Source organism: Battus philenor, unplaced genomic scaffold, assembly GCF_028537555.1.
Source record: "Battus philenor isolate CCGP_79_NKW_IND1 unplaced genomic scaffold, ilBatPhil1.0.hap1 SCAF_13, whole genome shotgun sequence".
In the NCBI taxonomy this organism is placed as follows: Eukaryota; Metazoa; Arthropoda; class Insecta; order Lepidoptera; family Papilionidae; genus Battus; species Battus philenor.
In genome coordinates, this window is record NW_027181675.1 from 5,919,286 (window position 1) to 5,938,317 (window position 19,032).

The following is a 19,032-nucleotide window of genomic DNA, read 5'->3' on the forward strand; positions in this document are numbered from 1 at the left end:
AAAAAATATGTAATAGATAGTGAGATATGTAAATAAACCAAAGAAAATTAGAATAAAAAAAATTGTATCTGACTGTACTAGACGAAATTGTGGAGAAGAGATAGAGGTGATGTATGGTAGGAAGATAAAAAATGATAAAAGCATGTAAGAGATTAGTGAGTAGGGACGTCCCAAAAACGGGACCATAATAAAGACGTACATTGAGTGACAGTTCATGGTGGGATCGGATCTCTCGGGGCTATTGCGTCAGATCATTCTGGTCTGATCTAAGTGCTGGGTGACCTTCGAAGTCTATAATATTGTACCTGATGTAAGGGCACAGGCCGAGATTCCGAATTCGCGAAAGCCCTGGAACTTTAAAGAAAGTTACGTAAACAAGGTTAAGTCCAAACGTCTTCCGTGCTATAATCTTTTAAATCTGTAGATTCAGTTTGTGAAACTTCCTTTTCTTATTTGTTCATAATCCTTCTGAAATATGTTGCCCGTCTTCCCTTTTGACATTGTGACAATGTTATTTTAACAAGGAATTAAAAAACCAGAATCCTTTCTTTTTATCATCTTTATACTATAAGGTAACTAATAAAAGGATCATTAAATGACATACTATACGGTGGTGAGCCTACTCAGAATTCTAAAAAAATATGTGCGGAGAACCAAATTCTTAAATTAAAATTCTAACATTGACATGTGTGACGGTGTGTTATTAAGAAAACCATGCAAATAAATGATCTCAAATTATGAAAAAATTATTATGAAATGAAAGAGTTTTTTATGTGTAGAACGCTGTCCATTTATAATTTGTTTATTAAGAAAATTCGATTATTAAAAAGAAAACATTAGAAGGTTTATGTTCTATTTTTTCTCTATTTTTTACTAGCATTATGAACATATCGTGTTTATAATGCTGATATGTTAACAGGTATATAACCAGTATTTAATGCAAACGATAAATTAAAATTTTCAACTTTACAAATACATGGAATATGTAGCCCTTGTAGTAAAGCTAAATCTACAAATTTAATATTAATTAGACGAATAAAATAAAACCATGTTTTAATTTTATAAAATTATTTATTGGCTGCTTATCAAATTTACATGTATAAAAAATTACGCTACATTAAGTATCGCAAAGCGTCAGTATCACAAAACAATCATTATATATTTACTCAAACCTAGGTAACTAACATAAATCTTAAATTGATGGCAATAGTGGTCCTATAATAAACACGCGACTCACAACGATCGGTAACTACGGCAAGAGTTTATGATTATTTTTGAATTTCAATTTTATAACCAAAACATCTATTAAAACACTATAACATTTTCCGATTTTTTTTTCGTATGTAAAAATAAATAGATACTTTTTTAAATTATATTTTAATTTTTATATAAATTTAGAATTATAAATAATGTAAGTTTTTTATTTGCTGTCTAAAGTTTGATAATTATATTTACATCAGCTTTGTGCAGTGTTCATTTGCCTTGACCGAATGGATTTGCGTTATTCTCGAATGTGATCTTCGGCACGAACCCGCTCTCGCCTTCCACTGTGTATTCCACGTTCATGAGTCTACCGTCAGGCAGCAGAACGCGGTATCCTCCGACAACTTTCCCTTGTGCGTCTCCCGATTCGTTAGCTCCGAAATATAAAGTCTTCTCTGGGTCTTCTACGTCGTATTTATATTCATACTGTAAACAAAAATAGTTTCATCATCTTTATCATCATGTCAGCAAACAGACGCTCACTCCAAGGCATAGGTCACCCCTAAAAATGACCGGTCTTCGGCTGCCCGCATCGAGCAATAAAATTTGTAGTTTTAAACCCATACATTATTTAACACATTTCATTTCATACAAGAGAAAAAAGTGTCTAAAAATGTTAGAACAAATTTAAGTTAAGTCTTATAATTACCCTTTAAAGGCTGGTTTAAAGATATAATGCGTTTAACTTTACTATGACAAGTGATATCGGCGATAAAGTTATTTCAACCACCAAAAAAAACATTAAAATGTAAGTATATTGCGAGAAAATGGTCATTAACAAGAACAAACTTTATTTGTACATTATCACCATCTTCGTTTTAGCTGTAAGAGGTTCACAGCTGGATACAGGTTTCTCCCAGAAAATTCCAATTCGATCGGTTAGAAATCTCGAGTAAACAATGATATTTAGTGATTATAATTCTTTTCGTAATTAAGTCTTATGTGCCTATAGACGTGTTTTGGTAAAATATAATTATTAATTAAAATTTTAATAAATATGTCATTCTTAGGTTTTTATATGTACGTATTCCAACAATATACGCTCGAGAAATATTTCAATTGGTTTATCATTAACATATAATGATAAATTAACACGGTGATACTCTAACACAACCTTGCTAAGTTCTTATATACAAGTGAAACCTTGACTGGCTCAAGCTGAAAAAAAAACAAATTTGTGTGAATAATTCAAATAAGATTCGTCAAAAATAATAGGCTAGTGAATTTTTATTTTTGATATGGCTACCATTTATTGATATAATATCAAGAATTAAAGTTATTTTAATATAATTTAAAATAAGTTGTCATAAAGCTTTTACATAAACAGTCTATCCTCAAGATTAATTATTTTGCGCAATAAAATATTAAGCTCTGAAATATTCACGTAATGTATTACGAACATATATTACTTATTTTAAACTATAATAGAAGCTATAGTGAAGATAAAATTATATATGTAATATAGATAAACGTATAGTATTCGATTCAATTTTGTTAAATCAATGAATAAATTACATTCAGGTTTTTTTTCTAATAATAATTTTTTATGATATTATTTTCGGTGTTATTAAATCTAAGAGTCTCTAATATTTAAATCAAAAGTCTAGTGCTATGTTATAAATAGAAACTATTTGCATTTTTTTAAATTTATAAACGCTAGGAATTGGCAAAAATAAGTGGCAGTAGCCAGGCCACGTAGCACAAAACAAATGGCCACTGGTGTGTTGAGGTTTGTTAAGGAAGTCAAAGAACGCTAGATGCTGTACACTTATAGCTGGTCCTGTTGGAAATGAATGGAGGAAGCATATGTCCAGTAGTGGATGTTATACAGCTAAAATGGTGATGGGGAACGCAGCTTATTCCAAATACCTTGCAAATTACATGTAAATGCATGGTGAATCCATCGTATCGGGTTGTCAAGCTTGCTTATTTATTTAATCGGATTGGGATGCCGCCAAGCAATAAAGCCCAATGAGCTGTCGCTCCACGCAGTCACTGGACTCGAGAATAATTCGATATGCATGTAGCATTCCCATTCGATGGATCAAAAAGGATGAACGACGAATTTACTCGGTTACTGTTTTTTTATAATGTAATTTGAACCACGAGAGTAAAATTGATATTTATTTTCAAACTTTATATCATCATTATTTCAGTCGTGAGACGTCCACAGTCAAACAAAGGCTTTCCACATATATTTTTAATATATCCGGTTGGAAGTGGCATAACATTTAGCGTCTTCCAATAACCTTATCAAGAACATCTGTCCTTGTATGTCCGTCCTACAATACGCTTACCGCTCCGATGTTTCTAGAACTTTAATGCACTAGCAGCCATTAGTTCTGCGTGCGAAAATACGAATGATTTTTAGATATCAACCATAGGAATTAAAAGTAAATGATTAGGAAAAGCTGCATCATAATAAAAAGGCAGCACCATGCATATGCGAACATTTTAAATGAAAATTAATACAAAAAAATATATTCGAATATTGAACCTAAGAAGAGAAGTTCCTATTGTACAACACATGATACTAATTACAATTGTATCTCTTTATGGGCAAGTGCTGTTACAGCTGCCATTTTTAGTCTTTCAACAGGTCGATGCTTTACAAAACTTTGAATGTTTACGGCTTCTGATTTGCTCAAATCAAACTGGAACGTTAAAGTATAATTAAAATAAGTGGTAATATGAATCAAGTCAACGTTATTTTGTTGTTTGAAATCAAGTTAATAATAGTCACATCATTTTGCGACATGATAAAATTTCTTAACTATGTACAATAAACTTTTTGCAAGACACTTTCAAACACCGCTTCTTTATTGTAGACTGTACATTCTCATATGAACTTGAACAAATATGTCGCATAGGAATGTAATTGTAACGTATTAAAGCTCACAACGGTTCCATTAGGTTTTATTGTCTTGTGTTACCAACTCAATCGCGATATACTCGAGATAAGAACGGTGTACTCACAGAAACGGCTTAACGCAATTCCGTCCAATTAGTGAGTTCGCGCCGCAAATGTTCACATAGTTAACATAATACATAGTTATCAAGATGCACCCGATAGCATTGGAGACGTATTAATTTAAAACCCGAACAATATACAAGTTCTTACATTAAACCTAACTAAATTGGGCGATAATTATTTTGTATAAAATTTTAATATATGTGGGAGTCTTAATGTGAAAGGTCCAGAGGGGACATGCTATATCTGAAATGACAATGCTATTTGAAAAAATTAGAACAATTTTTTCTTTCTTTTTTTGCTTATGTTCTTTATTTTCGATTTTAAATATATTTTTAAGTAAACCAACACATATCACTTAAAATGTTAATCATCTTTGTTGAAGAATAAAATATAAATACTATAAAGGCATATCTATTTTTAATGTTTTTTTCTTTAATAACGTCGATTACTTGCATAAATATATTTTCGAATTCATTAAATTCAAAACTTTTACCTTCGCTTATATTTATTTATATCGATTTTCCAAAGATGTCAGTTGATTGATGAGTTAAGTAAATTAATGCTGGCGACCTTACTAATCTCCGTGCTAAAAACCATTAAGAGTATAGCCTGCGAATTCTCCAGATAATTTATTCAATGTCTAATGCATTCTACGATCTCTAATGAGTTCCTCAAAATGCCTACAATGCCTTTTTCTAATGATGATGAGAGATGCAGATGGCTCTAGAAGGTTTTTCTTGTCAATAAATATATAGTATTTCCTAATATGGAATCGCGCCATTAATTAGACCCATTTCAATAAAATTTACTACACATAAATGCGTGCGAAGACACTTTTTATAAATGCTTATAAATACGAGAGCCGTTACTATCGCAATTGCAATATCGTAATAGATATGCAGCATATGTTGATGGCATGTGTCCGGATTGAGGCTTTTTGATTCGTAAGAATTTAGTCTACTCGCTTTCAAAGAAGCCTGTGTTTCAATCAAGATATACTGAAAATAGGTGCCATTATTAGTAGTATGTTGTCTTAAGGGTTGACGCATACATGACAGCTCGAAGGCAACATATTAATATCTCCACCATATCAAGCTTACAGAGAAAAGGCCCTCCGTCATGACCTGTTTGCATTGCATTTTACTCCCACGGGACATATGGGATTGGGAATATCTTGTTACATTCGAATTCCTTTGAGCTAAACTTACAATGTAAAAAGGAACAACACGTATGATGAGCATCGTTAAATTTAAATTTATTAAAAGGAGGTTTTAATATTTTCCGAATGTGTTTATTTTCGTATTCTCAATTTCGGATTATACTTGTTTTAACATAAATTTTTAATTTACATAAAATAAAACAATCTAACATTATCTTTGTGTATTAATTTGTTTGCTGTGAACCGCAAACAATTGTTTTATATAAAATATTAAAACCTAAAAATATTAGAACTTGCCTTTATTTTACGTATTTTTTTATTCCTATCTTATTTAAAATATGGTCATGTATATCAAATGGATTCGTTTAGATTAATTACATTAGTCCTTATACTATTGCTTCTTAGGGAGTATCGGTAGAGGACTAATCGGGTTCGATTCCCAGTATACAATCTTATACAATTCACATTTTGTGCAATAATTAATTAGGATTGCCACTGCTCTCAAAAAAATTTCCATGAGCTCAACAAGGAGCAGCAGTATCCTCTGTGTATTATAATCCCGCATTGTCGCCAATCCGCCTGCTAATCGTGGCGATTATGGTACATCCATCTATAGATATATTAAGGGCTGGCCTTGCAGAGGGAGTCTACGGGCTAATTCGACGATTTCTTATTCTTACACGTTTGCTGCATATTTAAAACAGAAATAAATATTATTAGTATTAACATCATCATCATAATTATCGCGCTACCTTACTTCCTCTAATCTACCCGCTATATGACCTGGCCACGGGCATTTCAACTAGCCAATGCGTTGGACTATGTCAGTTACTTTAGTTAGTCTACGGATCGCTTCATTCTTGGTTCGAAATTTCTAGAATAACGCGCTCTGTCTCGTTGAGCGACTCTGATTTTGCCAATAAGACCCAAAATAGATGGTAAAGTCACTGGTAATACACATTAGTTGTAGATCTTCCGCCAATAGGCGCTGAGGATGTAACTTATCTACTAATACAAGATTGCCTCGTGTACGTACTTTTATTATAGCTGGTTGCGTCTTGACCAAGCTTTATTAAAAGTCAAAGTCAGATTTTAATCGGATATTTTTAAAGGATAATAAAAATGAAAGATATCATTTGTAATCACTTACCGGCTGCGGAGGTCCTGACTCCTCTTGAGGTGCTGGGGCGGCGAATCCTTGTCTCGCACTCATGCAGACAACCACAAGAGCACACACTAACAACTTAGTTGACGTCATCTGCAATATATATATCTTTGAAACATCTAGAAAAACTAGAGGTCTTGGTAAAGAGCCAAAAATCCTATGTAGCCCGCTATTCCTATACATATCAAATCTTTTTCCGAAGACCACATAATATATATATTTTTAAATATAATTTTCAACGAAAAGCTACACTGTTCTAAGTTAGAATTAAATTATTTTTAGCTTACAGATACAAAAATGAAACCCTATTTCTCTTTGTCACGCCGTAACTTGAGAACGACCGTACCGATTAAATAGGTTTTTATGAAAAAATATATAGACAAACTTGCGCGGAGACTTGAAAAATATATCACTGTGAAAACCGTGACAAATTTAGATTGTTTTTAAACAGTTTCATTGGTCTGTGTTAATCGGTCATAAAATTTATTTATTTATTTCACATTTAATCAATAAATAAAATTATGGCTATTATTATCAGTAGTTTAAATTAATTATTTTTTCCTATTCGAATGCGACAGGCAGTACAGTCTGTAGGGACAGTTAGTAAATAAAATATAATTAAACTTTCCGGTTCGATTATGGAGTAAATTTAGTCATCCTAATTATATATTAATGAAAAAGATGTTTTTTAAATTTTTATACTGAATAATTTTTTTAAAACTAAATATGGTATGAAATCTCGAATCTGTTTACGTATAAAATACAAAGTTAAGAGTAACAAGACTCGCAATTCCCAAGGAACCTTGAGTTAAATGCTCAAATAATATACATGAACATCAATCGGTATGTAAGATGCGTAAATGATAGCCTGTTATGTCATCGTATATCGTATTATTACCTATTGTACACTTTGTTATATAATTGAAGTCCGGGTTACAACACTCCGTACTCTTTAATATTAATAAGGTAATTTAAAGAGTTATAAAACAATCAATCAATGATATATTAACAGTAATTACTGTATCATCACAACCATTATGTTTTAATTAATGCATTAAAATCATCTATTTTATACGTAAACTACTACACTATATATTTATATAGTTATAGGTTTTTTATTGTCAATATAACTTACATCTATTTATATGTTATTACTAATTAAACCAAGGTTCGTCTCTGTCAAAATCTCAAAGTACCATCTTAGGTGGTCCTTTTACAGTTACTAAATAAAATGTCCATCTTAGCGAGTAGCTTGGTGGCGTCTCAATCCAGAAAAATATGCAGGGTCATTAATTATTGGCAAAATATATTTAAAAGGCTAAATATTTTGCTCATTTGTCAGTAAACACATTTAAAGCTTTAACAACTATTTCCAATCATAACGTACAAAGTAATCACCCTGATATATCTCACAGATAAAACAACAATTTTTACCCATATGGTGTAATTTGTGTTCTAAAAACGCCTTTTCTTACTATATTATTATTACGTTTTTACTTATTTTTGCGATTATTAATTTTTTGGTATGGTGTAACATTAACTAATTGACAGCAGATGTTACACATATACGTACAAAAAATAAAATGACATATACAATCTTCTTTTTAAAGCTTTTACAACTACACCTTGTATAGCCCAATAGGCACAAGTCAAAGTTCTGAAGGGAGTCCTCGAATTAAATATAGAGGCCTAGAATAAACGCATTTATCGCTCTACTACCTAAACCCATTGAAACTATAAACAATGTTAGGTAAACAGCATTTGTAAATTAAGAACAACTTTAAAAGCTTCATAATTTAAACTGTAATAATACATGAAATTGAAAATACGAAATTAATCTCAATTATACGAACACACTAGTTGTCTAACATAAACATTTTGCAGCATAATATCTTAAAAAAGTGCGAATAATGATACATTAACAACATTACGTTACGATTGGATTGTATCTTTTACTTTCATAACTTCATAACCTAATAGGTTACTGACTATCGAATAAAAAAGCTTTAATTAGATACGCAGTATAGAGGTTATTTCTTTATTTAGTGCCGTAAATAACGCCCGACTGAAATGAATGAAAAGAAATTAACCAGAGCAGGAGGCGACGATATTTTTTATACCATTAAGTGTCAAAAGTTCTGGAAAGTGATACGATATGTTAATAACAAATAATAAATATTTCCTCAGACTTATATATACAATAGTTTTGGATTTTACTTTTTGTGATGTAAAGGTGTTTCAAATGAAAAAGGTTGTCTCGTTAATAAAATATTTATGAGGAAACTATTTGTTGATTATTTAATTTGGTATAATTATTTAATTTAAAACGATCGCACTATAAAATTTATGATTTTGTTTTATGATCAATAATGGTAAGTCGTTATAAATAAATTAATGGCGGATAAATAAAGTCCAAATCTATGTAGTATAAGTTAAGTATAGACCAATGCCTCAAAACAATTATCTTCCGATATATCTTCAGGAAATTGCTATAATTTTTTTTCATATTTTTCTTAAATCCAACTTTATTTCGTTTATTTAACATTGACTTAATGTAATATATTATACTAAGATTGGTGGAGCAAAAGAAGCACCGTACAACAAAGTATAGTTTTCTCAAAATTCCCTTGTAATAACAACAGTTAAATTTTACAAATAATCGTGACAGAAATTGATTGATCCATCACATTATCATGAATAACATATAAAAGTAAGATAATAAAAAATTAAAAACTCTAATAGGAGGCAATTATTTAAAATTCAAATAAAAGGTCGCAGTTAACTAACGATACCGACGGTTCAAGCAATTATTACGGCCTTGTGTGATCGATTCCTACGGGGAGGTGCTTTGTCACGGCATGATCTTACGCCATACGACATATTGCGTACCATTTCAACTGATTTTCAACTTGTAGATGTGGTTTTAGAAAGAAATTGTTACAAAGAGATTATGAAAGTTGCAATTATAAAATGTATGCAATTCAAGCTCTACGTGTCGGCGGCACAATGAAGTGAACAATGAACGAATTATCAACATTAATTTGCTCAATGAGCTCTTTATAACATTGGGTTTATATTTGAATGGGTGATTAAAATGTTCAGATTTAGATAAATGCATTATCTCACCACATCTTGTTAATTAATTTTAAATTAGGTTTTACATACATTTATGTCCTTCTAACCGCACTAGTCATTCATTTAATCATATCAACCAATAGACGTCTATCGCAAGATAAAAACCTCCCCCGACTTTGATTATGTCGTCAGTCCATCTAGTAGGGAGCCTAACCACGCCGAGTCTAATCACCACGTTGCACCAATAATATGTACCGTTCCACTACCACTTTAGACGAGCAATTCTTCGAGCTACGTTGATGACTTTGATTCTTCTGCGAACTTCTTCATTTCTAATTCGGACCTGAATTTCTGAAATTGCGAACGAAGCCCTCTCTATTGTTCTCTGATGCTTACCTTTCGTGCAAGTCTTGATACCAGTGTAGATAATGGTGTTAAACTTTTTAATGTATAATCCAAAACCTACAGTTTCTTGCATTCAATGTTATTCTTAAGCCACAATAGACATTTACGCGAACTTTGAACTATATCCACGTAATTATCGTCGACAGACCAGAACTTTTTAATTGCTTTATGAACGATGCATTATTAACTATTTATGTATAAATAAAACATTTTAAAGGTGAACAAATCAGGTGCGAACAGTTATTATTGTGCAGTAAAATATATTACAGTGTTTATTGTAATATTTTTACGTTTGATAAACAAGATATTTTTTTGTCTTAATCATTAGATTAACCAACGACCTTTGATTTGTTGAGTCTCGGTGGAACATGTTTCCGGGGATTGTACATATATGAAATTTACTATAAAAAGTCTGATACGGAAATAGTATCTATATTTAGAATTGCTTTCTCAATTATAAATTATTAACGCCTATTTATGTATGTTAGAAGTATTTTTTTAAAGTTATGTAATAATTTTCTTTATCACATAACAATTATACAAAAAACTTTCATTTTGCGATGAGACAACATATTCGAATTCAAAATTTCTTTAATTTAAGTATATCTTTATATTTTACCTGCATTTTTGAATCGTCGATTTATTTAAGATTATATGTACTAAACTACCTCTGGCTCGGAATATTGATCTGCTGGGAAGAGCCGTCCAAAAACTCAATAGTTGCTCTTTTTAAGTAAAATTTAATAAATTTTTAAGTGTACGTTATAATACCAACCATGTAATGAGTAAACAAAGTAAGTCCCGTGCATCAACCATAAATTCTTGTAATAATACTTATTTAGTAATAAACTTTAAATTTTATATTTTAAACTAAGAAGAGAAAGGACTAAAATATCTCGTGGAACTTTAAAAAACTGAATATATTTATGCGTAATTTAACGTAACCTGTATGTAATATATCGTACATAGTTCATTTGTAATTGTATTCTTACCGCATTGATCAAAATATCGCACTGTACTTATATTTCATCTAAAACCGATGAAACGCGAATCACTTTGTCACTCCAGTGACTAAATATAATCGTATTCGGTGCTTATGCGTATCATTTTAGTTTTAAATAATTCGTACTTGTACATTATCCTTCTTAACCACTTCTGTTGTAAAATCAACGTTATTCATGTCATCGCGCTACTTATGTCGTTCTATTTACCGTATATATACTTTTTTTATTCTTTATTGATGTAATTATTAGATATAACAGCATAATTATAAATACGATGTTTATAGCAAGTAAGTTAGTAAAAGAAATCTCTAAAACCAGTAACAATTTTTATATACTATATTAATATATTTAATGTTTATATTTTAAATTTTCTTATTCATTTGATGCCTCTTAATAATTACGACATCTAACTGCAAGTATGTACTCTCAGGGCAGCATTAATTTCTAAATTTTTTATATATTTTATGTTTTAATATATTTTTCCGAAAGATTTTCTCATTTTCTTTTTATTTTCTGATATAGATTCTGAATTTTTTTTGGAATAAACTGTATTTAGCACCTTCGAAAAGTCAAGATATTAGTAACTAATTTTAAAATATGTGTTTTAACGGTATTTCTAACGTAACTTTATATTTTGTCCTTGTAATAATTCGTTTATCAGTGACGTGAAAATCACTATGAAACAAATATATTCTTCAATACAATAATGTGCATTATTGTATCATGAAGATATATATTAATTTGTAAAATTTCGATATATAAATATAATGTATTATTTAAGCTAAGTTACTTTTATTACTTTATTAAAGTAAATATACGACAACAGCATATATTAAATGTAATTTGTTCAGCTTTAGAATGACGAGGAAATGCGCTAAATTAATATCCAAAAAAGAACTTTACATAAACAGTTCATAAATTGAAAGAGAATCAAAGCGTGATATCCATTTTATTAAATATTTGTAACTTCTCTTTTTTATTTTCTGAAATAATTTACGTTGCCGTTTAATATTCTTGCAAAGAAGTACTTATGATGGTTTCGTTTTATGCAAATATATTGTTAAACATATCGCTAAAATATAAAAAAATCGTTTGTTTTTTTTTCAATATTAATTCTAGTTAAAACAAAGTAATTTGAATTAGCAATAAAAAAATACTCACCATTAACTCGAATGAACACAAACGATACGACACAAAACACAGTTGCAACTTGACGCTGTTGACAATGGTGCCTTTAAGAGTGCTTGACAGCGACTGATGTCGCGCCCTGGTGCACTCTGCCACTTATATACTCACCCCACGATTCCCCTTACGCTTCAAGGATGCCGCAATGTCGCCCTCTCGTGATAGATGTCCCTCTACACACGCAGACCTAAGTTGAAAACTATACGCCAATAGCCGTGACTAAATATCAACTCGTTTCAATGCATATATTATTATCGCGTAAATAAAATACACCTATACATTGCGCGCTAACAACTGCACAAGTGGCCACACATCGTAACAAACGCGACAATGTGCTCATCATCTATGTTCTAACTTTAGACGCACGTTTTCGTAACATAAACGTTTTAGACAAATTATCTGGTAAGTAATTATTTTGTAATGTATTTTACGTGAAGCTTCTCGGTTATCATGCAATTAAAGCGTAGTGATGGGTGACCTTGAATCTTCAATTAAACGTACATTTGGAAGCTAAATTTGTGATGCGTGGTCGGAAAAGCCTCGGTAGGCATCAATTAGAAACAGTTTCTTGATAATGAACTTGTAACATCCTTATAAACAAAACGTTATTAGCATTATTTTATAGTATTATGAGTTATGAACATTTTTTTAAAATAAAAAGATGCCAGTACTTTATAAATTTGTCTGTCTTTTTAGTTCAAATCAAAGTCAAAGGTCAATTAATAATGAAAAAGTAACACAAATAGTAGACAGAGATCTTGAGAGCAAAATAGTTTTTGTTCCATTATAACATCACAAACGCAGGTGACCTTCCATGAATATAAATGTCTGTACAGAGACAATCGCGAACAGAACTTCTTAATAACGTTGCAACGTTTGACTTTTCATGTATTCAGTTTACTTTGTTGTAATACATATAGTTAAATGTATTATGTAGGGCACAAGGAAGAGCTAGTAGGTTATCCTTTGAGCCATAAACCGGTGAAAGCGACCTGCACTGTCATCCTTAGTTCACGATAAGGAAGTAACACAAATCCGTCAATGTGATCTTTGACGTGCTCTTCAAACGTTAACCGCCGACTTCATACAATTCGTTCAAAAGCTTTTAACTATATACACAATGATTAAATGATGATTTGGCCAATACACATGTATACATATTTACACATTTCAAGTGAATATATATTTATTTTATAAAATATGTTAGTAGTATATTAAACTTATTTTAATATACACGAAACTTTAAAGGAGTGTATGTAAAGCTTATTTAATTTCTATTTATGTATTGTACACCCTATATAAAAATCATTGGTTTCAAAAATAAATTACTTAATACGTAAAAAGCGTTCATAAAATTATGATTATAAATTATTGAATTTAATTATTGTTTACTATCTGTATTAGCACACTTTGCAACCAAAACAAGTTTTTTTTATACTCGTTCCTCTGTTTTGTTTGGGGCAGGGACGTTACAAAGCGGGTGTAAATAATTTTTAATTTTTATTGCTCTTTATCCTTTCTTTCCTCACAAATTCATTTTCTTTATTTCTCACATTCTTCACAAAATCTACTAAAATAGATTATTGGTCTGTCATATTAAAATATAAAATAAAAATAATAAAACATATTTCACAATGATCACTATATATTTCGGTGGCAATAGGTATAAAAGTGTTAAAGCTTTTTTGACTGTTTGTGAGCTATACATACATCTTTAAAGCTTTTAGTTTTTTAATAAAAGAGTCTATTAATAAATTGTTTTTATAATATTTATAACGCCGTCCCAATATCAATAATAAGAATTGATCGTTAGATATCGTAAGATACGTATCATTTGATCTTTTTATAAGAACTTGATCTTACAGGATGCAATACAAAAAGTCTGCTATTAAAAGATCACACTCTCACAGTATACCCAAATAAAAAAGTTTAAAGGAGAATTAAGTTTTTTAATTGCAAGTTTAAGGCTACAGTTCCTTAATTGTACCAATATTAAACATATTTTTAATAATCAAACATGTCGTGAATGCAGGATATTGGTAATTATATCTCCAAATTTTATTTTTGGCTTGAAAAAGGTAACAATTGACGTGAATCATCTAAAAATAAATTTAATTCTGCGACATTTGATAAAAAATAAAGCTGAGATAATAAATCTTTCGTGTTTTGAAAATGAACGGAGACTTAAAGTGCTCGATTGATAAGGGTCCATATTTATTGTATTACCTGAACCCTAATTTCCATTTAGGTTGGATATTTCAAATGTAACATAACTAAGAGGATTAAATGATTTGGCGTGACTGTATGTCCATCGCGTAATTCTTTCAGTAAAAAAATATGTTTTTTATACAAGTAGCGACGTGTATTTAAAGTAATATATCTTTGAACGAGAATAACATACAACAATAACGACATAAGCCAGCGGATTGGTATGTTAGATTGATAGTAAACAGGCCACATAACACGTAGAATAGATGTCCGTTAGGACCTGAGGCTCTGGAGTAGAAACCAAGGATCAGCAAACACAGCGTAAGAGTTTCCGCCCCCAAGGTGGACAGACGATCTTGTTAAGGTTTTAGGAAAACGCAGGATGCAGGCCGCTTTCAACCGGTTGTTATTTAAATCTATGGAAGAGGGCTATGTGCGCCGTGGACGTCCGTTAGTAAATACCGTTTATAAATGACGATTAAGAGATACAAAATATGTGCCTTTTGTGATTTCTTAAAAAGTGTATTAAAATACTTATTATATTTGAAATATGCGGTTGATGACACTGCAATCAAAAATGTGGAAAAACAATTTTTGGAGTTACTTATGTCTAATTTGTAAACAACATATGAGTCTTTTAGCAAAAATAATCTTAATACAGGCGTATTAACTACCCGGCCACTTAAATTCGTTTCAACAGACAGGTCTAAAAAAGCTCAATTTATTACACGGTTGTCTGGTATACCAATGCGGTTTAGGCGTTCATTTCATATTGTAAACTGAGGTAACCAAATAGTGTCAACGGATTGTAATTTTTACCAATAATTGCAAGCGTTGTTGTTTAAGGTTTTTAGATAATTATATTCACAAATATTGATTACAAGGTTTTGTTAAATTTTTTTTAATATTTTTTCATTTACCTATTGAGAATTATTTTTATCACAGTCGTCGTGCTGGGAAAAACATTACCAAATTTATCAAAAATCATTTTTGAACTCCAAATTATCATCATCATATTTTTCCTATAACACATTCACTGCTGGACATAGACCTTCCTCATAGTTACCCGATAGCACGGGTTGGAAGCAGCCTATATTGTTTTCCGTCGTCCCAACCCCAAAACATTAAAACCCCAGCTGCCATCATTTATACGCGCTATCTAGTCAGCTCACTGCCACTTTGAACTGTTAATCCGCTGCTCTATGTTGGTACTTGTGTTCGTCTATGGAACTCCTCATCTTTCGAACTGATAGAAAAATATCCACCATAGCCCTCTCCAACTAAGATGGACGTAAAGTTACCAGTAATTAATGGCTTTTTGATTGTGTAACGCTGATTGTCGAAGTCAAAGGCCGAATTACCTACATCTAAAAAGGACATAGTTTTGTTGCATAATACGATGATTGATGACAATGTAATCAATAGAAAAACGAACTTAAAAAAGCTATTATTGTAGTTAAAAACAAGTTTGTTTCTAATGTTCTCAATTAAGGCAAATATCCAGTTTTTTTATTAGTTGTATAAAATGTTTTGTAGATATTTCAACATAATTATTTCAAATAAATTTCATTATCTGGGCTTGTTACTTTTACCATTTTCACTGGAGGTAGGTATTTTTTTACCATTGAAAGATGATCTTTGTTCGTTGAAGTTTTTAACTTTACTGTGTAACGTCTATGATACCTTTCTTTATTAAAGAAGTTTAACCTAGCTCTGTCACTGTGTTATTATAACTAAGCTATATGGCTCTCTCGAGTACACTTCATATAACGTTTACTTTTGCACATGGGTTTGTGAATAAATAATTACCCGGCAAGAACAGAAGGTTCCGAAGGAACCCTCGGGCTTAGATACTGTGTAGTCTTACGCTAAGCATCTTCTGCGCCTTGCCACTTCAAAACCAAGTGCTTGTGACCTGGAGACAAGTCGAAGCATAATCAAAACAATCGAGTTTCCTTTGTGCAGTAGAGTTAGAAATCACTCAAAAATATAGTATAAGTAAATATGAGGATTATACACAAACTATTTAGCAATAAAGATAATTTACATAGATTTTTAGGCAAGTCAATAAAACAAGTAAATGGATGACAAGTAATGTAATTAAGAAAACAAATAAGTAATTTAATGCAAGCTGTGACATATACTAATGTATGTGCTATATATGTATAATAATTAAGAAAGTTCTCATTGTTTAAGCTTGATATTACAAAATTATTACTAAGCTTGGTTCTCTAACGTAGTTCTGCACCAAAAAAAGAATAGTCTATGTATGTACCAATGTCTCTAAATACCCATATCCGAACATACCCGATAAAATAAATAAAAAATAACGACATTTGTCAATAATAATAAAAAAACCATCATTAATGTTTTTATATAACATTCAATATTTTTTAATACATTAAATGAAAATCTAATCGTAATAAGTATATGCTCTACGTTATGTCTCAAGACTGTCTTAAAAACTTATCATCAATTATTTCGCTTCGCCACACTGCGTTAAAATAAAACTTTTTTTATATTTAAAACTTCAAATTTAATATGCGACAATGTAAATATTTACGGCGTGTACGATAATAAATAAGGTTTAAGTCAAATCTGTGACCGCTAACTGAATCTAAAATTTCATACCTTATAAAAAATCTGTTGTCTTTATGTACATTGTTTGTGTAAATTGAATTATATGATAACTAATAAGTAATTTAAACTAAGCTGTAAGATATATATAATATTTATATGGTTGTTCTTTTAAACATTAGATACAACAGATGAGTTAGGATCTGCAACCTAGTTCTGGAATCAAATTTAAATAATTCAACAACAGTTTGAGTATGCAGTAGCAGCAATGTTCCTGACCACTTACATCAGAAGAACAAGTAAAAAAAAAACAAAAATAGCATGACTTGTTTAATGTAAATTTTAAACATATTTTTCAGAAACATTTAATCTTATTTATAGTGTATATATAATATTTATTCATAAATACAATTGGTTAAAGCTTCTCCGTCAGCTTTTGGTACCATAACCTTTGTAATGATAAATTTGTTTTATTATGAATACCCTTTAGATAATTTAGTGACAATCACAAATCGCATGCGACAAAATAAATATCTTCGATACAATATCGTAATGTATATAAATCGCAATTAGAGCTCTTGGAACATCCACTAAGGATCTTTAGTGCCAAAAGTGTTTTAAGGTACTCGACAGAGAGATAACATCTCTGTTTCTTTAGTTTCAAAATACAATTTAGATATAAATAAATTAGAATTCAATAAGACGACACAATACAAATATTTTTCAATACAAAATAAGTAGTAATTTCCATTTGTGATAGATTATTTTGAATTTTTGATTGAATATTTTTTACCATTATGAATTAATGTTGGTCTGCTCTAGTCTTTTAATACCAATCTTCTTCATTTCTTCTTGTGGAATTCGTATAGTCGTCCGATCAGGAAGTGACCTTGGAATTTTTTTCCCCTTTCCTTTCACTTACACTCATCAATTATAGCATACTTATTGTCCGTAATTCCCGAGACGAAATTACCGAAGTCAGTAATCTCGTTGGTAGTAGATAGTGTACATATCTGTATGATCAGATCAGTTGATCGTCTATGGATATAGATATATGTATGTTATTTCTATTTTATGAAAACTTTTGCTCTTTTTGTTAATCGAGGATGCGAATGGACCATCATTCGGATCTTTCCATAATAATCCCTCCATAAATTACAAAGCAAACGGGTCACTTTATCACTGTTTGACACACTCATTGCTACTTTACTCACACACACATATTATGTAGTTTGTATCAAGCAGTAATAAGTACACGTACTACATGATACATTCCGTGTATCATCTTCAAATTCCGACATAATATTCTATAATACAAATTTTTAAAAAGTGATCGAGACAGACAGGAACCAAAAGTTAATACGAAAATTTTTAAATAGACGTAGTAAATAACTAATCATCCTTGTATATAAAATATATGATTATATTTTTTAATAATTTTTGATACAATGATTGGATATAGGTGTATAACTTTTAAAAAAAATTCCTGGATGTATTTAGAAAAAGATTCAGAAAAGAAATGGTTCCACAAATATTAATTAACGTAAAAAATATAGTAATAAAGCGTTTTCCAAATATGGGTTACTATATATTAAAATTAATAATTGTTAACCTGTCCATGCAGACATTGCAGTGCCAAAGTTATTGAGCTGTTGCAATTCAATAGAAAAGTATAATAAGTACAATAGGCCTAAAAGCTTTAAAACTTTTTGCTGATAAATGAGCCACACATCCACCCATTTAACGCTACGTTTTTATTCGTAAATCATGAAATCAACCAAAAAAAAAATATGCGTAAACGTTTACTTCTAAGGCAAAAGGTTTATATGAATTCGCTAAGTTTTTTTTTTTAATTTACATAATACCTATTTCTTGAAAGTCAAAAGGGCAAGGTTAATGTGGCAACAATAGTCCTCCGTACTCTGAAGATCTTCTATGTAAAACTTAATACCTCGTGAACTTGCATTTACCAATAAGTGACACGAATTTACGGCATAAAACATAAGCGTTGAGTGAT

The 19,032-nt window shown here is 30.6% G+C and overlaps 2 protein-coding genes across 2 annotated transcripts in view; one reads left to right on the forward strand and one right to left on the reverse strand.

Moving 5' to 3' along the window:
• LOC137933461 (probable ATP-dependent DNA helicase HFM1) overlaps positions 1–19,032 on the forward strand; it is a 49,521-nt gene that overhangs the window by 13,657 nt on the left and 16,832 nt on the right. The gene's annotated exons all lie outside the window — the stretch shown is intronic.
• LOC137933537 (pro-resilin-like) lies at positions 1,084–12,290 on the reverse strand. The gene is made up of 3 exons (XM_068777498.1): positions 12,207–12,290; positions 6,547–6,654; positions 1,084–1,689 (listed from the first exon to the last, which is right to left on the reverse strand). Exons 1-3 carry the CDS (start codon positions 12,207–12,209, stop codon positions 1,474–1,476), a joined length of 327 nt encoding a protein of 108 aa, XP_068633599.1. The 5' UTR covers positions 12,210–12,290; the 3' UTR covers positions 1,084–1,473.

Coding starts and splice junctions, on each gene's coding strand:
- LOC137933537 (XM_068777498.1), bottom strand. Junction 1,690..6,546: donor AGTCAGGACCTCCGCAGCCG/GTAAGTGATTAC, acceptor TTTTGTTTACAG/TATGAATATAAATACGACGT.